This window comes from Phlebotomus papatasi, chromosome 2 (genome assembly GCF_024763615.1).
Source record: "Phlebotomus papatasi isolate M1 chromosome 2, Ppap_2.1, whole genome shotgun sequence".
NCBI classification, from domain to species: domain Eukaryota; kingdom Metazoa; phylum Arthropoda; class Insecta; order Diptera; family Psychodidae; genus Phlebotomus; species Phlebotomus papatasi.
The window spans coordinates 15,052,616-15,076,264 of record NC_077223.1 but is presented as its reverse complement, the minus strand read 5'-3'; the positions used below and the strand labels follow the sequence as shown (position 1 = coordinate 15,076,264).

The following is a 23,649-nucleotide window of genomic DNA, read 5'->3' as shown; positions in this document are numbered from 1 at the left end:
CTATGTGCGATTGATGAATGTGAGTCAAGTTTGTGAATTTTCTTTCACGCACAAAAGCGGCCTCCTTTAGCCCAAAAGGTTTTTACATAAATATGAACCCTAATAAACCCTCTACTACCCCCTGTGATAGTCGTTTTTCAGAAAAGTAATATTAATTGTGCAAAATTGTATGAATTATTACACAACAAAATTACGATTTTTGACCTGTTTTTAATTTTTGCTTCCTGAAACTAGGAAAAAAGGATTAGACTCCGAATTTTTTTTCAGAAAAGGTGGGATTTAAGACTAGCTATTGAAATATATAGCCATAGGTGAGATTCATAAAGGTATATGGGAGAAATATGAAGTGTTTGAAGGTAGCTATGTGCGAACGATCAAAGCTTTCCCCTAGTCATATTAAAAAAAATATTTAACGCCAATGGTGCTATTGCAATGAAAAATGAACATGTTTTTTAGTACTTTACTGTTCTCAAGTGTTCCTACATATTCGACTTTTCCTTTAGAACACGTCAAAGGCCGGGAAAAGAAATCCAGACGGGAACCAACATAAAGAAAATCTTGGGAACGGTAAAGTGCTAAAAAAAACATGTTCATTTTTCATTGGAATAGCACCATAATTTAATTCTGCCTCGGTCTCCCCTATTAACAAAAATTTCTTAATCTCATGAAGGTACTTCTAGGGAGAAGTGAGACACCTTTGAATTGAGGTACTTTAGAAATAAGACATTTTTCATAATTCGTTTGAGGAGCTAAATTATAAACATGCTTAGAGGCCCCAATTCAAAGGTGCCCCACTTTTCCCTACTAGCCGTACAGAAAGGTCAAAATTCCATTAAAAAAAACAATTTTTTAAGCAAATGCCGGCCAATGTGTAGAAGCCTTTACAAAGAGGAAAATTATCGAAAGAGAATTATTTTAAACTGCTTGCAAAACAACTTCTTTTGGTGTCTGCATTATTGTAATCCTCTCCGATTGCAATCTTAACTGGAGAAATGATCTGAACAAGTCATTTGGCTACTATATTTTTACCTTGTCTAGCAAATTAGCATAACCTTCCTGAATTATACTTGACCACTAACTTTCTTCAAGGTACTTAAATTTGGAAGATTTCTAATGGCAAAATTTATAGCCTAAAAACGTTTTATTGTGGGATTTTCTACGAAATTTTATCTTATCTAGCTCCTGAGATTTCCACAAATCTCTGCTTCCATTTCTAGGGCGTTTTCTCCTAAAGAATTCATCCTCCCTGAAAATTATCGCCACTTTGACCGTTTGAAGACTCCCTTTGAGACATTTTATTGCCTCTCTGAGAGCCCCACAATCTCTCTCATGAGCATAAGTTCATTGGCTGCCTGTTGCAAAACACCCCCGGCAGCATCTTCGACCCCAAATCCCTGGCTTTGAATGGTGATGAATGGGATTTTTCTTCAGAGAGACTATCTCTGAGATTGAACCACCCACTTTTTTTGACAACAGAAAGGAATCGGGGAAAGCAAATGAGGTGAATATGAAGGCCATATACCCCTCAGATTCCCACACACGGAGCCAAGCAAATTGGGCAGAAATAGAAGCCATCAGACTCACCGGATATGATTCCATCCATTTGCTGGAGAGCAGAGGCAAGTTTTCCTTCGGAATTCATGGCCTGCTGCTTCCCACTCGGACTATCTGTCACCTTTCCCATGGGATTCACAATGTTGAGGCACCTTCTGATCACTTTTTAAAGCACTCTCACATAAGATTTACGGCAAAAATAGGTAAATTAAAAGTGCTGACGAAGCGGCATGTCAAATTCCGGGAACACCTGTGGAATGTTCAGTCAAAACACGGCGATTTTTTTAAGAACTACGAAAGTTTCCTGGTGGAAAACAATTGGAGATGTTTTAGGGAGATTTTTTATGCCGTTTCCTATGATTTACACCGAGAAAATTGTAAGAAAATTGCGAAAAATAAGAAAAAACAAGAAAATCACAAACACACTGTGTAGTAAACACACCTTCGCAGACTTCACTGGCATGGCACCCCCAAATTTAGTTCTTTCATTGGCCACGTGGGGCTAATGTTGATTGAGAGGGCAAACATAACCACACTTTTTTGTTTACATAATTTTAAATTGAGAAAATTTTCTAGGAAAATGCCGAAAAATCCTGATGCTGAGAAGAACAATCCGTGCTTGAAGGTAAATTGGACCTTGGTGTATTTCTTTATTCTTTTTTTTAACAGGTGTTATTGTTTATTTTGCTTATAGGAACAGGAATTGTCTTACAAATGCCTCGATAGAAACAACTATGAGAGTGAAAAATGTGAAGTTTATTTCAAAAACTACAAGAATTGCAAGGAATTCTGGGCAAGTTCTAATTATTTCTTTTTATCAGTGGAGTCTTCTGTAAATAGAGAACTTTATTGTAGAACAAGGTGAAAACAGAGAGGAGGAGGAAAGGTATTTATCCGCACCTGCCTGATGTCAGCGACCGGGAAGAGATTAAGGCTGCCTATATGAAGACGAAAAATCAATAGAAACTAGATTAATTTGCGTTTTCCAGCTGTATATAGGTGTTTTATTAACAATAAAGGAGGATATTATTGTTAAATGGTGTTAGTTTGAAGCAAAGTTCCAGGATCTGGAGGACTGTGATATAAACCGCACCGGCAGACTATTTAGCTGTGGAACTGATATTCAGTTCTTTGTCTGTGAATCTTAAGCATCTGTCCTCAGTCTGCAAATGCATAGAAAAAGGTTTTCCGAGCTAAGAAAAGCAATAAAATCAAAGTGAAAAAGACTCCTGATGAGCAACTAAGAATAAGCGATCAATAGCATTGAAACAAATAAATTACGACTTCAATTAGTTCCTTTTACATAAAAAACACTATATATTTTCATTTTTCTTTCAATTTCACAAATAAATTTATTTTATATAAAATTTTTAATCAAAAAATCCAAGAAACTCAATAAACAGTTGCTTCGCAATTTCAAAAACCAAATTCAAGTGCTCCCCGCATAGTGGCGCTTTTCATTTCACCGTTAGTGGTGAATAAATTATTTGAAAAATTCCCCATCAAAATATCCCATATTGCCATCTCTGTTGCGCATTGCACTCTCCCTCTCACTCGTGGGCTTATTTGTCATCGATTGAGTTTTTCTTTCTTGTGTTTTTCTCGTCTGCGTGTGAGAAAAAGGGTGTCTGATCGTGGTTTAGGTCCTCCAGGCTCTGTTAATTAAGTGTGTGGGGCACCTCTCGATTCTAAATCATCCACCCACCACTTTGTGTGGGCGAGTTTGTGTGTGAAAAAAGTGAATTTTCTTGGTGCTGGTTGTAGACCCAACAAGCCTCGACAAAAATGTCGGGTAACATGGGTATGGAGCAACTCATTCCCATCGTCAATAAACTCCAGGATGCATTCACCCAATTGGGGGTGCATATGCAATTGGATCTGCCCCAGATTGCCGTGGTGGGCGGACAATCGGCCGGAAAGAGTTCTGTCTTGGAGAATTTTGTGGGCAAGTAAGTGACGCGTCAATGGGGCGACTTTGGGGGGTCATTTCGCCCACTTTCTGACCCATTCTCACATCATCCACACTTCTAAAGCCCCTCCAGGGTACCTCTGGACATTCCCTGGAACCGCTCTACTCACTACCATCCCAATTTCTGCCCAAAAAATCAAATAAAAGCACAAATTGGAGTTTTACTCTGCAAGGTCTTCTGAGATTTATCATGTTCCGGAGACACTCCCTTTGAGAACAATGAATTCATACAAGATATTCTTCCAACAACCCAATCCACACATAATTTATCTCACCGAGTGTGAGTCATTTGAAGACATTCACAAATTTCTCCATGTGAAATGGCAGAGGAAAAAAATGTGCAGTGAAAAATGGGTGGAAAATGTCCTCTTTCCTCTTCCTGTGTTATACAACCATCGACCTTGATTCGATGACCCAATTTCTCCCTTTCAACTCGTCTTTTACTCCCTCACTTATATGCGCCTCAACATTTCACTCATTCTGCTCTCTCAAAGGGATTTCCTACCACGAGGCTCTGGCATTGTCACGCGGCGCCCCCTAATCCTCCAGTTGATTAACGGTCAGGCTGAATTTGGTGAATTCCTGCACTGCAAAGGCAAGAAATTCACAGATTTTGATGAGATCAGGAAGGAGATCGAAGGAGAAACTGACCGGATCACTGGTAGCAACAAAGGAATATCAAACATTCCCATCAATTTGCGCGTCTATTCGCCAAATGGTAAGCACAAAAATTAATATAAATTATTTTTTTAAAAGCATTATATAGAATACACAATAGATGTAATGACAAAAAAACATTATGCGAATGCACAAGAGATAACAAAGAGTGAACCTTGTAGGGGGAGTAAAAGGTAAACGGGCCGTCAAGGCTCCATAATAAGCTTCTTTACTGAAAATTTGCAAGTTAGCATTAATAGGAAAGTGCACACATTAAATTCTCCATTAAATAAACTTTCTTCGACGTCGTGTTTTTTATATTTTTAACCCTTTATGGCCCATTTCAGTAAGGGTAAGGGAAGGCTTTCAGGCTTTGCACACACTCTGACCTAATGGCAATGTACTATATTTTAATAGCCAGTCGTAAGTCAGATATTTCTCGAAAAAATCGGTCAGATTTATTAAAGAAAGATTGAAAAATAGGAACTGTTCGAAGCTAGAATATAGAGTGGCGGCCAAAATAATAGAATCAATTTGTAAAGCTTAGGGTAAATGTGCCAAATTCCGGCCAGCTTGCAATTTCGGCCACCTTTTTTGTTCTTCAAATTTCCATGAATTTTTAGTTTTTACAATAGATTAGATTATCTATAGATTATACAATACAAAAGAATAACAAAAAATGTAGCTTCGACAAATGAGATGACGTGAAAAAGGCACTGGAAGAATTCTCGAAGGGCAAGGAACTATGAAAATGAAAGTGGCCGAAATAGGGCACCAAAGCTATGTCTACAAATTTATTCATTTTAAAATGTATTAAGAATGATTTTCAGAGTAAATAAAGACGATAAACTGTCTACAAGGTTCTAAGCAACACACTTTAAGTAGAAGGAATAAAAAAATCAATTTCTATTAAAGATATTGCATTTCAAACTTGAGACTTTAGCGCTTGCCTGCAACTATGCCGAAATTTGGCACACTTACCCTAAGTGTGCCAAATTTCGGCATAGTTGCATATAAGTACCGAAGTCCTAAATTTGAAATGCAATAATTTTAATTCATATTGATATTTTTTGTTACTTTCTTTTCGGGAGAATTGTGTGGAACCTTGAAAACTAGTTTATCATCTTTGTTTTTTTTAAATCACTTGCTAAAATATTGAAAAATTAATAAAAATATGCGCATTGCTTTGGGTAGTATTCCGGCCACTTTGAGTGAAATTCCGGCCACCTTTTTTCTGACCACCTTTTGTGACGCAACGGATAGAAAATTTCAAAACGTCAAACGGAACGAGTTTAATATTTACTTTAATACGTTTATATGAGACCACAGGCCCTGAGATCTTCCGTGTAATTTGTCCTGAAGACCTGAAGAGTAGCATCTCAAATTTACGTGCAGATTCCCGTAGCAATTTGCCTTTCCTGAACTTTTCCAAGGCCTTTTCCACATCATCTTTTTCATAGAAGTAATGGTTTTTTTCTTTGGACATTGCGAACTCAGGAATTGAAAAAAAAAAACACAAAATGAATAAGAAATTTAGAAAAGCAAAAGATGGTGCCGGAATAGGAAACACTATCTCACCGGAGAGACGCTCACAAAGTATATACTTTTTACGCGAAATACAGGATCCAGCTGGGAAATTTTACCCGAAATTTAAAGATTGATTCACTATTAACATAAACAGAAGCAATCTTTAATGAAAACTAATCAATTTTAATGAAAAACATCGAAGGAAAACCTCTTACATTTCACCACAAATCGTAAGACTGCTAGAAACACAATCGATCTGTCACATTTTTTGTAAGACTGTTTCCACACTGAGTTTTCATAACACAATTTAAATTCAAAAATACCCAAAATTTAACGGTCTTTGTGTTAATACATCCTAAAATGAATAAATATTTAAAAGCAAAATGAAATCATTAACTATTCGAAGATTACATACATAACTTTAATTAATTTATTTGCATGGCCGAAATTACACTCAAAGTGGCCGAAATTAGAAGCTGGCTGAAATTTGGCACACTTCCCCTAATTCGGAAAGAAATCTTAAAATTATTATAATCGTAGGATAAGGGTTCTTTTGGCCACTAGAGGTCTCTATTTTACACAGAATACGTCAATAGTGAAATTCAGTTCGGCCAAAAAATTGGAAAACTGTCATTAATGGTTTCTAAATATGGCTTAATTTAATCTTATTCGATTTATAGACCACATTTTTTTTAATTTTAATGAAAGTGGTCCTATCGTATTGTTCAAACCAAATTTCACTATTGATGTATTCTGTGAAAAATAGAGACCTCTAGCGGCCAAAACAATACTTATTTGAAGTAAGGTAATTATTTAAACATTTCTATATCAAAATTATTTCAACGAATTGGAATAAACAAAAATGCTAAAGGTAAAATAGTGGTCTTTGCGGAGCTGATTCTATTATTTTGGCCGCCATTGTATGCGAAGCCTGAAAACCTCGAAAAAAAGTAGATTTTTTGTCAAACGAAAAAATAAATTTTGTACTTTCTAGTGGATAAAATATAAACTGCCTATGGTCCCAGTGAGCACAGTTAGCTGAAAAAAGGCAGCGTTTTCAGCATATTTTTGCTGAGTAGTCAACAAAAATGTGCTAACCAGTCAGCAATGCTCAAACAAAAAGGGCTAAAAAATATATGGAAATGGTACTGCCTTGCGAGTTTCGTTTAAAGGTTAGCAGAATTCAGCTGAAAATACATATGTTTTCAGCTGAATTGAAATCAGTTAACATTTAGTGTCCGCTGGGATTTTATTGACCGAGGTTTTATTTTAGCCGAGACACACCTGGAGGGGATATCTGTAACGCTCTGGCAATGCCATATGACAAATTGGGTTCGAATCTTAGGAGAGCTTTTTCGAAAATGCGATTCTGTAGCCGTGACATTGCCATTTCAGCTCACGTGGCATTGCCAGAAGTCATATATTTGAGATTTCTGGCAATTCAAATGACAATGAATTTTGTTAAACAAATCAACCAAGATGTACTGTATTTTCATAAAATCATCAAGTAAAGGAATTTCATTAAAAATTCAATGAATTGCATTTTCGAACTCATATGATATGACAAAAAAAAGCTCGAATGGCATTGTCAGGTTTCGAAATCACGCGTGACAATGCCACGAAAATTACAGAATTCCCCTACTGGGCAAATTATAAAAGATATTAGGCAGATTTTCTTTCAAGAACAAACCACAATTTTATTTTAATTCGCCTGTGTTCATACGCCTGGGTGCATTTTGAGATATCCTCATTTAAACAGTATAACAGTCCTAAAGCGAGAATCTAAAAACGAATATTTTGATTTGAAACCTTAATTTCGAAATAAAAGTCCCAAACTGAGCTTTATGGCCTCTACGCACTAAAGAAATTTATGTCAATTTTGACAGTTTTTCCTAACCAAACGTAGGCAATTTGCTTCAATATGAACCTAAATTTTTATAATGTGTAGAGGCCATTATGACGTCTATACACTAGCGACAATTTTCGTCAAAAATTGGATTAAAAAAAAAACATTATTTTAAAAATTTGCTCCTAGTGTGTAGACACATTTATGTACAGAGAGATAAACATCAGATCGGTCCATTTTTGCCTATCATTCGGAGAAAAAAAATCTACCTTTTCGAGAGCTCTTTTTATGTTCGAATATTTTGACATTCAAGCGATATCGAAATGTCAAATCTCAGGTATTTACGGTTCTTTTTAATACAGAGTAGAAAACGAACCTGCTACACAGAATTTTATGAAAGCGTAGTATTCCTGTGGACAGAATTTAAGAACTAACAAAATATAATTAAATGAGATGAAAATATAATAAATTCTCTAAGCATTAAAAATTTTATTGGATGCGATAAATTCTGAAAAAGTAATTGCATTTTTGTGAATTATAATCTCGAAAAATGCATATTGCACTAAAATTTAAAAATTCTGTGTAAAGTTACAATTTTCTACACTAAAAGAAATCCGAAAAACTTAAAATAACATTCCGGAAATGTTTATTTTACCTTGCGGTATTGATCCGAAATCGGTGTAAATATTATGCTTTGTAGGTGTATTAGGGGTTAAGGTTACCCTTTTTCATGTTAATTTTACCTTTAAAAAGGTGTAAAATTAACATTAAAAAATGTTGAAATATTTTTACAACTAAAAAGTGTTAAAGTTGTAAGGAAAAAATAGTTAATCGCACCCTCGTTTTATCTCAGTGTAGAAGATGCAATGTTTTTCATACCACCGCTATTAGCGTTTGCATCGCCCATGACATGGTGATTTTTCTTGCATTGCAAAAGTGCGATGCCAGCGCCACTAGTAGCTATCAGATGACTTTAGCGTTTTCCTAAATGTTTTTGAGGCTACTACATAGCTAAGGTTTTAGGTAGGTCTCAAATGCAATAGGTTTATCTAGGAGTAATTCGGGATTGAATACTTTACAACCTCTTCGAGGCTTAGAAAGTAATTAAGATTGTTTTATCAATCCCAGTAATCAAGAATAAGTGTATTTGCTAATTGATGTATTCTCAGCATGTAAATTACCATATTTTCCACTCGATATTTTATTATAAATCGTCAAGACAAAATAAATATTTGAGAGTTTATTTTTCATGTTCTTTTTTTTAATTCTACTAATTAGTATCACACATTTTCAGTGCTCAATTTGACCCTGATTGATCTGCCGGGTCTGACTAAAGTCCCAATTGGTGATCAGCCAGCAGATATTGAGGCTCAGATTAAGGCGATGATTTTCCAGTTCATCAAGAAGGAAACATGCCTAATCCTGGCCGTTACTCCAGCCAATACTGACTTGGCCAATTCAGACGCCCTAAAATTGGCCAAAGAAGTAGATCCTCAAGGTAAGTTCTCAATCTTTTACTTATATTCCTTTCTTTTTTTCCCCATACAAATTATTTTGTGTCATTTTTCTGCAATTACCCCAATTTTAAATCGATTTTCTCCACTTGAAATACAACCTCACTCTGGGAGATTTTATCGCAAGAGAACAGTGCCCTTTAGCAGTTCATTTTCTTCAAATGTTGGAAGAAATAAACACATTCATATTTTGTTATCTCAAAACACAGAAATTTGGATGATATCACAAAAGAAAATTGATACTACAAATTGGTGTTAGCACCCTTCATTCTTTCAACAATTATCAAAAGAATTTTAACTGAAAGCCTTTTAATTACGTTGCAATAAAATACGTTATCAGTTCTTTACAGACTTTTAGTTTGTGTTCCATTGAGATGAAAATGACCAATTTCTCGAGTTTCAGTTGAATATTCTTTCTCTATTTTATCTTACATGTTGTTTCTGTGTTTTGTCTTACAATTCTGCTTTTCTTATCTCGATATACAACAGAGTATTCTTTTAAGATTGTTTCCTCTTTTTATTAGAGTTCTCAAAAGTAATTCTTTGATTTCCCAAAAGGGTTCATTTCCGTTCATTTCTAATATTTTTATTCGATCAGTCAATAAGTTTGAAATTCACATAGCACTTTATCATATTAAAAATAGATTTAATAAACTTTCAAAGTTCAATATCTCAGAAATTAGATAATTAAATTTAATCACGTTATAGATAAAGTTAAACTTTCAAAGTTGAATATCTCAGAAATGGGATAATGCAATTTAATTACGTTGTATCTAAAGTTTAGAGCTTTTAAAAAATGCGAAGAAATAATTTTATGATGATCAGACTCAATGAGGAGTCGCAAAAATTAAGATGCTTAATTTCAAGTTCGATTTAATCGATTTTAGTCATCTGAAATCCAAATTCGAGACGTAACATAATTTTGAAATTATCTATAAAGAAGTGTGGGGCAGTTTCGCGATGCTAAACTCTTTTTTTCAAAATTTTATTGTCAAACGAATATGAACCATATTGAACCTAATTTTGTCTCTTTAGTTTTGCTATCTAAAAATACGCAGCATAGTTCCTAAACAGTTATTTATTGTCTTAAATGTAGTTTCGAAAGTAATGCACGAGTAAAACTACCCCACTGTCTCCTACCGTTCAAAGATTCTTAATTTAAAGCTAGGAACGTTTAGGTTTTGTTTCTACAATAAACTTGTTTTTATAATAAAATAGACTTCAATATCTTAATATCTAATAGACCTATTTAGATAACTATTTTAACGTTCCAAAAGATAATTACTCTGCCCAGTGCCAAATTTTATCTCTTTTTGAGTTTCCATGTTAAAAAATTGATTTTTTAATTAATCTAAAAATGTTATTGAACCTCTGAGGTAGGGTTGCACCAAAAAAATATATTTTTCGGAAATTAAGATCATTTCTTTATTTCCTTAACAATTAGTTAGAAAATGTAATGCAATTTCAATTGCGAATGGAAACAAAAACTAAATATGCACTAAAAAGTAAGCCACGCCTTTAATTAAAATGTATTTAAAAAAATAAAATATTTTTGTAATTAAACATAAAGGTTTTCAAAGCTTGGTTATTTGTCTAATACTTTTCAAAGTCTTAAAAGAAAGAAAGCCAGATGCGAAAATAGCTATAAAATTCATGTAGAGATAAGTGCACAGAAAAGGTGTGGCTTCTGATGAGCATAAAAATAAAAAATATGCAAAACAGCATCATTTTTTCTGTCGTGCTCTCTAATATTTATTTTCCATTCATTTGGCATTTAAGATAATCGTTGTTGTAAGTCTGATAGTGGGCGTGGCTTATTTGTCCATCGGCGAGACTTGTGGCTTAATCTGCATTTGATGCAGAATTAATTACTAGCTTAAAATGTTATATATTTTCCCTAAAATTTTTTTTTTCAATACAACTTGTTTTTCAATTATGCCATAGATCAGGCCTGAGCTTCTTCGAAATGCCGCGAAAATTCACGTAGAGAAAAAGAGAGGTTTTTTAATGTGAAAATTGCTCAATTCCTTAGAGTTAAGTCATTTTCACAAGAAAATCCTTATTATAATTTAGTTAAATACAGTTATTTGTGTTAATTGTGAATAATTACATCAAAAACATTGAGCTGGAAGATTCAAATTCTTTTGAGCTGTCTCAAAATTCGGGGCAGGTTTGAGAAAAACCCTTTTGTACAACCAAGGGCCTCTCGACATTTCATTTTTCCATACGTTTTTGCATAGAGGCACTGAAGACTATTGGCAAGTTTTTTCCTAAAGAGAATTGATTTATCAGTCTGATATATTTCGAAATCGTGCATTAAAAACTATCTAAAAATACATATTTCATAATGTTCGCCGAAATAATACAAGAACTACGATCAAATTTGTTTAAGTTGCGGTGTAATATCTGCAAAATTTTTACAAGGAAAAGCGAAACATAGCTTCATTTTTCTATTTGCCTTGGTGGATCCCTGGTACAACACTATTTCGGTTAATAAGGAATGCAAAAGTACATATTACAAGAAGAAGAAGAATGACCTGCTAATAAACATAAAATAGAGAAGAAAATATTTTGTCGCATTTTAGAGATCTTTTGCAACCGCAGCGCCGCCAGACGTTTGTTAAGTGAATTGCTTTTGTCTCTATCTCTATCTTTATATTTCTACAAGATTCAAGTAAAAGGGTATCCGCCTTGCGGCAAAGATATCAAGAAGACAATTTCTTTCTATGTTAGTTTTTCTTCCAGTTATGTCTTTTTGGCGCAAAAATAATCTGCAATTTCCATTAAATTTATCTAAACAAAATTTCCGATATTACACGAATTTTAACGAGCTCAGGTCTGCCATAGATACCATAATTTCGGCTGCTGCCGACTTAGCCCGATTAGTCTCATTAGGATAACGAAAGAAAATTCCAATCAGATCGTGCATTCCATATTTCTATGCACTGCAAAATATCAACTTGTTTAAGATGTTTAATTCGGCTTTCTTCCAAAATATCCGATTAAAAAATACGGGTTTAAAAGAGGTCTAAAAGTTCGTAAAAGTGAAGCTTGTATCAATCATTAAAGTGGGATCTCCACGCCAAAATAAAATGATTTTTTAAAAATTATTTATAGATTTTAACGAATTATTTTTTGCAACAAATGTTTGATTAACTAATGCAAGATATCTTGCAAAGAATAATTAATAAAAAAAACAATGAAGAAGGGAAGGTGTTCAGGCTTCGCATATGCTCTGGCTTCGAACACTTCATATTTTTTCCATATTTCTCAAATGAATCAGTGGCAAAATATTTTAACAACTAGCCTTAAGTCACACCTTTCCTGAAAAATATGAAGTGTTCGAAGCCAGAGTTTGTGCGAAGCTTAACTGTGTTATCACACTTGCACTTTAAAATTTTAATATGATTCACATCAATTGTCGCTGGTAAGAGTCCAAATGTGTAATTTGTGTGTTTGAATCATTTTATATTCAAAATTTGATCTATTTGTTGATAAAAAGTTATATCTGGCCCGCAAAATTTGATATAAATTGATTTATAGCATTAATGCGAAAAATTAATGCGATTTTCTCTTTATTTTTTTAATGTGAAAAATATTTGTGCTTTAGGTAAATTTAAACTTATTTTTGCAGGCTAAGTCCACTTCCTTATCAATAAATAGAAAAACCCCAAATATTAAGTGACTCAAAGACACAAATAACATATTTGGACGCTCACAAGCGACAATTAATGTGAATCACATTAAAATTTTAATGTGCAAGTGTGATAACGCCGTAAAAGCTTGCCCCTAATTTTCAAAAAATCATTTTATTTTTTGAGAAAAAAGAGATTGCGATTAAATTTTTTTCGTCATAACTTTAACACTTTTTAGGTGTAAAAACATATCAACATTTCTTAATGTTAATTTTACAACTTTTTAAGGGTAAAATTTACATGAAAAAGGGTAACTTTAACCCCTAATACACCTAAAAAGGGTAATATTTACACCGATTTCGGATCAATACTGTAGGGTAAAATTAACATTTCCGGAATGTTATTTTAACTTTTTCAGATTTCTCTCAGTGTAGGAATAAATATCTATTCTACACTGAGAGAAATCCGAAAAAGTTAAAATAACATTCCGGAAATGTTAATTTTACCCTCCTGCAGTATTGATCCGAAAACTGTGTAAATATTACCCTTTTTTGGTGTATTATGGGTTAAACTTACCCTTCTTTCATGTTGATTATACCCTTAAAAGGTGTAAAATTAACATTAAAAAATGTTGATATAATTTTTACACCTAAAAAGTGTTAGTTATGAGGAAAAAAAAGTTAATCGCACTCTCTTTTTTTCTCAGTGTAGGGGAAAGCTCGCTACCTTCGAACGAGTCAATTTTCGAACAACCCAATCTTTCAAAACATATTAAAAAGAAAGAATTGTTCGAAACTTGAATTGTCCAAAGGTAAGACGTTTTCCCCTACCCTAAGAATCCTACGAAAAACCCAGTTTTAATGGATTTATAACAAAAAATATAAGGAACAATAAGATAATAATTAATCCTTTAGGAATTCGCACAATTGGTGTGATTACAAAATTGGACTTGATGGATGATGGCACGGATGCAAGGGATATTTTGGAGAATAAGTTATTGCCACTACGTCGAGGCTATATTGGTGTGGTGAATCGATCGCAGAAGGATATTGAGGGTAGAAAGGACATTGTGGCTGCTCTGGCGGCCGAAAGAAAATTCTTCCTCAGTCATCCATCATATCGTCATATTGCTGATCGTCTGGGGACACCGTATTTACAACGGACCCTCAATCAGCAACTCACGAATCACATTCGTGATACTCTTCCGGGACTGAGGGATAAGCTCCAGAAGCAGATGTTGACACTGGAAAAGGATGTGGAGCAGTACAAACATTTCAGGCCCGATGATCCAAGTATTAAGACAAAGGCAATGCTTCAGTGAGTGTTTTTCTTTTTTTCTTGTCGTCTATTGACTCTCTAGAATGGAAAGTTTGGATGAGATGCTGACAAGCATCTGTATCTTGTAGGATGATTCAGCAGCTTCAGTCGGACTTTGAGCGTACCATTGAGGGCTCCGGATCGGCACTTGTAAATACAAATGAACTTTCGGGAGGCGCCAAGATCAATCGCATCTTCCATGAGAGATTGCGTTTTGAGATTGTTAAGATGTCGTGTGATGAGAAGGAACTCCGCAGGGAGATTTCCTTTGCCATTCGCAACATCCATGGTATCCGTGTGGGTTTGTTTACGCCCGATATGGCCTTTGAGGCTATTGTAAAGAAGCAGATTGCCCAACTGAAGGAGCCAGTGCTCAAATGTGTCGATCTAGTCGTCCAAGAGCTGTCCCATGTGGTCAGAATCTGCACGGACAAAGTAAGGCTGCAACAATTCCTCCCATATTGTTGCAATTTTTAAATTTAATCTCTCATTAACAGATGTCCCGATATCCGCGTCTTCGTGACGAGACGGAACGCATCATTACAACCCATATTCGCCAGCGTGAGCAGTATTGCAAGGAGCAACTCCTTCTTCTCATTGATTTTGAGTTGGCATACATGAACACCAACCATGAGGACTTTATTGGATTTGCTAAGTAAGTCATATTTCTTTTTTAATAGTAATTTATAAAATTAACAATAATCTCAGGTATTCCACAACTAATTTGGCTGCGACTACATGGTCAGTATTTTATTCAATTTTGGTTAGTAAAAAATCATATTTGATCAGTAAAAAGTTAATAATAATGAGTGGATTTCTTTTCAAAGAATAATGGTGCTATTCCAATGAAAAATGAAAAGAGGAAATCTTTCTCCTCTGGGCATTCTTTTTTAGCACTTTACTGTTCTCAAGTTCTTCTATATAATCGACTTTTCTCCTGTCGCTGGTTTGTTTCTCGAAAACAGTCGAGACAGGAACCCCCACAAGGAATAGTCGATAATGCAGAAGCACTTGAGAACAGTCATGTACTAAAAAAATGCTTTTCACTTTTCATTGGAATAGAACCATAAAGTAATTTTACAAGAGAGAAATAATGTGATTTTCGTTATTTCTCCAAAGTTAGACTCATTTTTGTAAATATATTTCAGTTTTTTACTGACCAATAATTAATATTTTACTGACCATTTCTTATTTTTTACTTAACATTTTTTTACTATTCAATTTAACTCAACAATTAATTTTTGCACAATCTGTTTTCATTATCTTCAACCTTTTAGAATTTGATAGTTTTTTTTTAGATATCAGAGATTAAATTTAGAACAGTTACAATATAAAACTATTTACTGCTTATCCTCTATAAAATACATCGGTCGTAGTGTTATTAGAATTTTAGAAATTAGGATGCCAATCGATAGTTTTCGTTAAAGTCTAATTGCTGAACATATTAAATTTACAGAACCTACTTAGACGTCGCTTGAGTCTAAAATGCTAATTATCACGAAAAATTGCAATAAGAGAGCTTTTTCTAATGAAGAACGGAAAGAGGAAATCATTCTCCTCACATGAATATTCTCAAATGTTTCTACGTTATCGACTTCCCCTTGGCTTAGTTTTTACTGCTCGAACTGTACATAAAGAGCAGTGTGATCCCTCGATATTTTTATCCCCCAAAATTTCTACCCTCCAACCCATGGGGACCACTTTTCTCAACGATTCCTGAGAGGTGATGTCACGCTGATTTTCCGACTGTCGGTGTGGCCGTTACTACGTCGGGAGCCAAACGGTTAGAGATAGAGATTTGGTTCTTTTGGTATCCCCCTCTTCAAGTCGACTCTGACTCTCATTTTACCCCTTGCACTCCAAAACCATGTTTTTTTGGAATTGATCGAAAACGGTCCTCGTTCGCGAAATCGGAACGCGAATCATTCTTAAAACGTTTTTCAAGGTCAAAGGTTAAAAAGACTCTAGAAAACACATTTATCAACCGAATGGAGTCATATTTGGGCCCGTTGGAAAGGTCTTGGAATTCCTAACAAGTTTAAGCCAATTTCAACCGGTTTATAACCGATAACTATTTTTTCCGAAACAAAAGCATTTTGGAGAGTGTTTGTTTTGAGTGGTACATGAGTTGGTTCAAATCGATTGTAAACCGGTTGTGAACCGGTAATAAACCGATTATGAACCGATAAGTAATCTTTTGAGTGATGTATGAATCGGTTTAAATCGGTTGAGACCCGGTAAACGATTAATGATTAGAAAGTGCTTTTGAGGTATGGCAGCATCTAAGTCACGAGTTCGCTTGGCAAAGCCTAAGACGTTTTGGCACCCCTTTTATGGATTTGAAGGATATTGAAGGATTTATGAGGAAAATTGGAAAATTTGACGGAGAATGAAAAAAAGGTGTAGGATTTGTTCAAAGAAAATTTTTGAATTTTCATAGGGATCCTCCTCTACTAATCTTTGACACGAACATCCTAGGATGTACCATTATTAACACAACACAAGTTTCATAAAATATTTCTACGAATTCCCTAAAGATTTTGAAGTTTCTGGAGAAATGTTCAGAACACGCCAATGAACAAGAAAATTCTCATTATTTTCCATCCTATTTTTTGCTGTTCCACAGTGTAATAAGGAGATATTTAGATGATAGTTCTAAAAACTTTTATAATTCGAAATTATTTTGCCTTATGGTTCCGGAACATTTTTTAGATCAGGGATATTTCATGAAATCAAAATTCACATCCTGTTCTTTCTCAAAAGATTTCCATATGTCTGTCCTACTCTTTCGGACTCTTCTTCTTCTTTTAAACATCAGGCCAAATTAAATTTAGTCCGAAATTATCACACTAGAAAATTTCACATTAAAATTAAAGTGAAAAATTGCTCATTAAAACTTCTAGAACCACTCGAAATCGCTGATTTAGTCAGGACACATTGCTAGAATTTCTTAGTCACGATGGCACACGGGTTGTCCGATGACTGTTTTTTTTTAAGCATTTCACTCATTTGAGCGAAAATGTGCGATTTTCGAAAAGGGTACGAAAAGGACCTGCCAAGCGAGAAGAAGGAGGATGTGGGCGAGAGATTGGCTTCTAACGCGACCTTCACATGGTGTCGTTGAAATTCTCTGGGGCGATTTTTTAGACATGATAATTTTCTCCGGATGACTTCGGAGGAATTTAAAGAGCTGCTTCAAATCGTAGGGCTTTATTTTCAAAAAAAAAAAAACTACGAAAATGAAGGAATCAATATCATCCAAATCCCGACTGAGGTGTGAATTCCAGCGATTGGTGACTCAATTTGTCGCAAACGGCCTGAAAACCATTAGATCGGTTGCCTCTATTTTTGTATTCCCGGCAGTTGTAGTCCGAAATGACGGATTCCTGATGCACATGCACACTGCACAGTTTCAAGTAATTCGGCCACCATCTCATTTGACCACGAAATCCTAGAAGTTTATGAAGGAGGAATATAAAATGTAGATCGAACATATTTTTGTTTAACTCTTTTCTTACTTATCCTCTGCACCGATCTTTTTCAATGTCTTTTGTCCTTTCTCCATCTCGTGCGCGATAAATAGTAGGTATTAGCATTACTTTTTATCACAATTTAATCACGAATAAATTGGTGAGAAAATTGTGGCGCAGAAACTACACAAATGACTGCAATAAAGTGGTACCTGATGAAAATTTAATGAGCAAATTTTGCTCATAAATTTGCTCAATTCTCATGAATTTGCTCATTAATTATTAATCGTATTTATGCTATTTTAATCTATTTATACCAATTTTTGTGACTCGAGTTCTCTTTTTTTATCACTAAATGAATCGATTTCTAAAAGCTCTTGACGAAAATTGCACGTTAGGACACATATCAGCAACAATTAATGTGAATCACATTAAAATTTTAATGTGAAATTCTCTAGTGTGATACCACGGTTAGACAGTGATTTAGTTCAATTGAATTTTGAGTGCGAAAGAATGAGATAGGCGTATACCATACATTTAAGAAAGAAAGAATGGTAATTTTGATTTCATGACATTTTCTTGATCTAAAAGATGTGCCGGATGCTTCAGTACTGAAAAATTTTGATAGACATAGTAGGCAAAACGTTTTAGAAAGAGATGTGAATTTTGATTTCACGTAATTTTCCTGATCTAAAAGGTGTTCCGGAGGCATTATAAATTAAAATTTTCAACCGTCTGTTGGCATTTTATTTTTTATTAAATAGATTCATTATCGAACTTATGAGATAAAGTCTTTTTCTGGAGAAAATTGTGTATTAATTTTTTATCACATATCTTTAAAAAAAAAAAAAAAAACAAAGAAAGTATATTGAGCAGCGGAAATGAGATAAGAAAATTTTGTATTTCAGTGCTCAGAATAAATCTGAAAATGCCTCAAAAACAGGCACTAGAGCCATTGGCAATCAAGTCATCCGCAAAGGCCACATGTGCATCCAGAATTTGGGCATAATGAAAGGTATATACAATTTTATTATCTCAGTCAGAAGTATCTCAGAATTATTTTTACTAAAATACTTCATGGAATTGTAGGTGGCTCTCGCCCCTATTGGTTTGTTCTCACATCTGAGAGCATATCGTGGTACAAGGATGAAGATGAAAAGGAGAAGAAGTACATGTTGCCGCTGGATGGATTGAAATTGCGAGATATTGAGCAGGGATTTATGTCAAGACGCCACACTTTTGCCCTCTTCAATCCAGAAGGACGCAATGTCTACAAGGTAAGTTAACTATTTATGTGAAAAAAAAACTTTTACACCCAGCATACCGCTAAGTTGTAGTGGACGCTCTCTAAATGGACAAGGTTGATGATAAAACGCAACAAATGAGTTGATACAGAAATGTTTCTAATGGGAGATTAAAATTGCTTCATGGTGATATAGTGAGAAACACATGTGGATGAATCAATTGATGCTCTTTAGTTCAATGTAAAACGCAGAAGTGATTTTTATTTTCAAAACAATTTGAGGAGTAATTCTTTGAGAGCTGTTTGGATCAATTTGACTGTTAGAGTGTGGGGAAAGAGATCAAAGTGGGAAATACAAATGAATGTCAATCACAGATGAATCAAAACGTGTAGTCTATGAAAGAGTTTGGTAGGGTTAAAAATGTTGCACATGCAAGTTAAACAGTGTAGCTTCTCTAAACATTAGGTTGTAACGTTTAAAATGTCGCAAAAATATGTGCAAACAAACGTGTCTTTACGAACATTTGTAGGGGAGACAGGGACAGAATTAACCAGAAAATAGATTTTTCTCTTTCTTTCGGTAGCATTTTGTGAAAAATATTTTGAAACAGACTCATGAATATTTCATTTAGGGTAAATGTCCTATTTCAGAACCATTTCCAGACGTTTTAACTTTGACAGAAGATTCTATACATTAAGTTCAATTTTTTCTGAAGAGAATTACATAAATTTGCACCTTGACTTTTTTAGAAGGCTACTGTTTAGTGAAAATTTTTGGAATATAATTTGAAAACATCTTAGGCTGTCTACACACTATGAGCATTTTTTAAAAAAATTCTTTAAAAAATAACCCTAAAAAGGTTTTTAAAAAGAATCGGCTCTACACTAGTGAAAACTTTTGTAAAAAAATGGATTTTTTACAGAAATTTGCCTAGTATGTAAGCAATTTTGTAAAAAAAACCGACCCATTTTTATTTTTTAAAAATTTTTTTAAAGAATTTTTTTAAAAAATGCTCATATGTGTAGACAGCTTTAAACACAATAAAAATACGCGAGTGTAAAATGCTTCTATTGGAAACGTATTAATCCAAATGGAGACAAGGGGAATGTTCTAATTGGAGACAAACCGCGACGAAAGGCTTCTAAAACCTTCTAGAGTTACTCTTGAAGGTAGAATTTATTCTTCTTCCTGGTCTTTTTTCCTTTCCCATCTAAAACAATAGGAAAATCTCTCCACAAAAATCGTATCTTCGGTGTTTTCCTATTGAAGCATTTGCAGACACTTGAGAAAAACACTTTTTCTTCACGAAATAGGCAATTATTTCATTTGAAAACTTCACGTACCGTTAACAATTTAGATTAACACTTAATTTAAATAAAATTAGCCAGAAATATGACATAAATGTTAAACAAAACGAATAAACAATAATCACCTTATTGTGTTTTTCATTGGAAAACATGGTCGATCGACGAAAAATTCGATGGTGAAAGTGTACACTTTTATTTTTTCTGAGAAATTAAGAAATTAAAATTTGTGAATTCGAATGAATTTTCGCTTTATTTGGAGCCAAATTAACTAAATAATGAAACTGTGGTATAGAGTAATTTAGTACTGTATTTATCATGAAAACAATTACGTTTCCATTTGGAATAGCAAAAAATTTCCATTTGGAGCAGGTTTTGAAATAGTTTAATTTACCTTACCAGAACCGAAATCATTCACTGAGAGAAATCCAAAAAAGTTAAAATAAGATTCCGGAAATGTTTATTTTACCCTGCATTATTGATCCTAAATCGGTGTAAATATAATGCATTTTAGGTGTTTAGGGGTTAAAGTTACCCTTTTTCATGTTAATTTTACCCTTAAAAAAGTCTAAAATTAACATTAAAAAATGTTGATATATTTTTACACCTGAAAAATGTAAAAGTTATTACACAAAAAAAAACGGGAGTGCGATTAACTTTTTTTCCTCATAACTTTAACACTTTTTAGGTGTAAAAATATATCAACATTTTTTAATGCTAATTTTACATCTTATTAAGGGTAAAATTAACACGAAAAAGGGTAACTTTAACCCCTAAACACCTAAAATGCATTATATTTACACCGATTTAGGATCAATACTGCAGGGTAAAATTAACATTTCCAGAATGTTATTTTAACTTTTTCGGATTTCTCTCAGTGTAGGAAAAAAAGTTAATCGCACCCCCGTTTTTTCTCAGTGTTGGAACCACCGGTTTGCTGTTACGCCTATTACATTCGATGCTCTTTGTAATTAGATTCACAAAAAAGCAGGGGTGGAATGATAACTTTTCGACACTATCTAATCTATATTATCGATAAAGCTATATCTGTTAGATTAAGCGAATGTCGACTTGTAACAGCTAATAAGTATCTATATTACTTACAGGAAGTATAGATATCGCTTAAAGTTTTCAGAATCGACAGTCGATACTACCGAAAATAAGTTATCATGTCACCCCAGATTTTCTGACTGTCTACTTCGTCCAAACCCCCTTTCACATTCCGACTTTAGCTGTATCCGACTTTTAATAAATTACAGTTACAGTTTATCTTGTTATGATCTATATATAACTTGGGATATGGCTCACTATAATGACGTTAAATTATCAACGATTTTTAGTATTGAAATTGCTCGACGGCTTCCACTTTCTTTGCGATTGTGGTACTTGTTCTTGCTCACGGTCGATAAATTGTGGACTATAGAGCGATGGCCTATAGCGAGACTCTACTGTACCTTCAAGAACGATTTAAACAAATGACCTTAGAATAACCTTGAAGGAAAATTTTATAGCTATTGGTTAATTCAGACTAAATTTTCGCCTTCATTGTTCCTTAATTTTGTCTATCCACGTCTTTTCTTAGAAAACGCATTTAGTCAATTAAGTCTTCGTTTTTTTCTCGAAAAATCTTTCAAATAAATCCAAAATTGTTCTTAGTTTAATTGTTTTTGTAATATTGTCGAAATTGTGCAAAGTTGTTGAGAAATATTCGTTCTATTTAAAGACAAATTTAAACCTGACCTTGAAACAACCCTAAAAGAATTTTACAAGGTCATTGCTCAATTATAGACAAATATCCCTTATGGAGGTCAAACGAACTAGTCAAATATTGTAAAAACAATCATTTACAATATTTAGCGATGGTTTAAGTTCAAAGTTTTTCCATTATTTCCTTTTAAGTAAATTCATTAGAGTTTTTATTTTGAAATCTTACACATAAGTGCACAGATATTGAAGGGCGTTCGCGTATTAAATATGTAAATGTGTGTAAACTAAAAGAAAATTTTAATTGTTTATTGAAATTCTCTCTGAATACTTTTTTCATGCTTCTGTCGGAAGGAAAAATATGCATTTGTGCTTTCTAGTGCTTAAACCATGACAATTTATTATACATTTTCCATTTTTCATGTACATATCCTTCAAAAATATTTATTTTTCTAACTATGTACTTTTAATGTATCTTTCCTGAAGGACTACAAACAACTGGAGCTCTCTTGTGAGAGTGTCGATGACGTAGATTCATGGAAGGCATCATTCCTTCGTGCTGGCGTGTATCCGGAGAAGGATTCGTCTACTGCAAATGGTGACGAAGTGAGTAACATTGACCTCTGTTATGGAAATATCTGCAGTATTTTTCTCTCTTTTGTTTCTCAATTTTCTGAGAGAAAAATACAGTAGAATATATTTGCGCAGGAAGATTGATATAATGTATCATTAAATGCCTTTTTTAATTTTCTTCTCTTAATTTCGATGTGTTGAAAAATATGCTTAGGGAGAAGGACAAGAGGTTTGTTTCAACCTTTTTTCACATCTCACATACTTCCCTTCTTTGGTTTCTTGCATTTCCTCCAAAATGTTTTTTTTCTTTTTTTTTATTCCAATTTTTTAATTCAATTAAAATGTCTGATTTTTTTTTAATTCTCTACTTTGCAACTTAATTATGGGGCTATTTTTTCTAATCAATTCAGAGTGTTTCAGTGTGTATGTCTTTGTTTTATTGCTAAAATATCTAATTGTTATTTTTTGATTGAGATTCTCAGTGTGATGTTTCGGTAAATAATGAAATTCAGGACAATAGAAGATTATAGATCTTCTCTGTGATTTTCTTACATACATTTTTTTTTTCAAAATCCAGTTTTAGAGTCAAATTAATTTGATAAATAGGCTTTTTTTAAAAAAAGAAATGTTATCTCGAAATTTTGATATTAGAGCACTGAAGATCACGAAACAAGTTCACTGGATCCGCAACTTGAGCGACAAGTGGAGACGATAAGGAACTTGGTGGATTCGTACATGAAGATTGTGACAAAGACAACACGTGATATGGTACCAAAAGCCCTCATGATGATGATCATCAACAATGCCAAGGACTTTATTAATGGTGAACTGCTGGCACATCTGTATGCCAATGCTGATCAGTCGCAAATGATGGAGGAGAGTCCAGAGGAGGCGGCTAAGCGTGAAGAGATGCTCAGAATGTATCATGCATGCAAGGAAGCTCTCAGGATTATTGGTGATGTCTCAATGGCCACCGTATCTACCCCAGTTCCACCACCAGTTAAGAATGATTGGCTCTCGAGTGGACTCGACAATCCACGACTATCACCACCTAGTCCTGGAGGACCGAGGAAGGTCGTGCCACAGCAGCAGGTTTGTTTTGATTCTGAAAATACTTTTACCTCTTTCCAGACCCTAAGGGCCTCGACAGACCTGAGGATTAGCCGAGAAACGGCTTAGCGTAATTATATTGGAAACAATGATTAAACTTCATTTCCATAATTTTCCACTAAGTCGTCTCTCGGCTTAAGTCGTAAGTGTGTCTAGGGCATAAGATCCTTGACACACTTAGGACTTAAGCCGAGAGACGACTTAATGGAATATGTTAGAAATCCG

General features: G+C 34.1%; 2 protein-coding genes across 7 annotated transcripts in view; both read left to right on the top strand.

The window, feature by feature from the left end:
* Nucleotides 1-2,585, top strand: part of LOC129802735 (coiled-coil-helix-coiled-coil-helix domain-containing protein 7) — a 54,974-nt gene extending 52,389 nt beyond the window's left edge. The window contains exons 2-4 of one of the 2 annotated variants that reach the window (XM_055848779.1): nucleotides 2,130-2,179; nucleotides 2,249-2,347; nucleotides 2,410-2,585. In XM_055848779.1, coding sequence (XP_055704754.1) covers nucleotides 2,135-2,179; nucleotides 2,249-2,347; nucleotides 2,410-2,517 — 252 coding nt within the window. In that variant the 5' untranslated portion in view covers nucleotides 2,130-2,134 and the 3' untranslated portion in view covers nucleotides 2,518-2,585. Of the gene's footprint in view, nucleotides 1-2,074; nucleotides 2,180-2,248; nucleotides 2,348-2,409 lie in introns of those variants that run through there. The other variant, XM_055848778.1, reaches the window with a different exon arrangement.
* A 503-nt stretch (nucleotides 2,586-3,088) lies between these two features.
* The window catches only part of LOC129802729 (dynamin), a 29,584-nt gene continuing 9,023 nt past the window's right edge, over nucleotides 3,089-23,649 (top strand). For 2 of the 5 annotated variants that reach the window (XM_055848771.1, XM_055848772.1), the window contains exons 1-10: nucleotides 3,096-3,503; nucleotides 4,018-4,241; nucleotides 8,848-9,051; nucleotides 13,617-14,019; nucleotides 14,109-14,454; nucleotides 14,517-14,674; nucleotides 18,398-18,504; nucleotides 18,579-18,766; nucleotides 22,228-22,347; nucleotides 22,966-23,406. In XM_055848771.1, the coding sequence (XP_055704746.1) occupies nucleotides 3,340-3,503; nucleotides 4,018-4,241; nucleotides 8,848-9,051; nucleotides 13,617-14,019; nucleotides 14,109-14,454; nucleotides 14,517-14,674; nucleotides 18,398-18,504; nucleotides 18,579-18,766; nucleotides 22,228-22,347; nucleotides 22,966-23,406 (2,355 nt within the window). In that variant the 5' untranslated portion in view covers nucleotides 3,096-3,339. Of the gene's footprint in view, nucleotides 3,504-4,017; nucleotides 4,242-8,847; nucleotides 9,052-13,616; nucleotides 14,020-14,108; nucleotides 14,455-14,516; nucleotides 14,675-18,397; nucleotides 18,505-18,578; nucleotides 18,767-22,227; nucleotides 22,348-22,528; nucleotides 22,544-22,965; nucleotides 23,407-23,649 lie in introns of all 5 variants that reach the window. The other 3 variants (XM_055848770.1, XM_055848768.1, XM_055848769.1) reach the window with 3 other exon arrangements.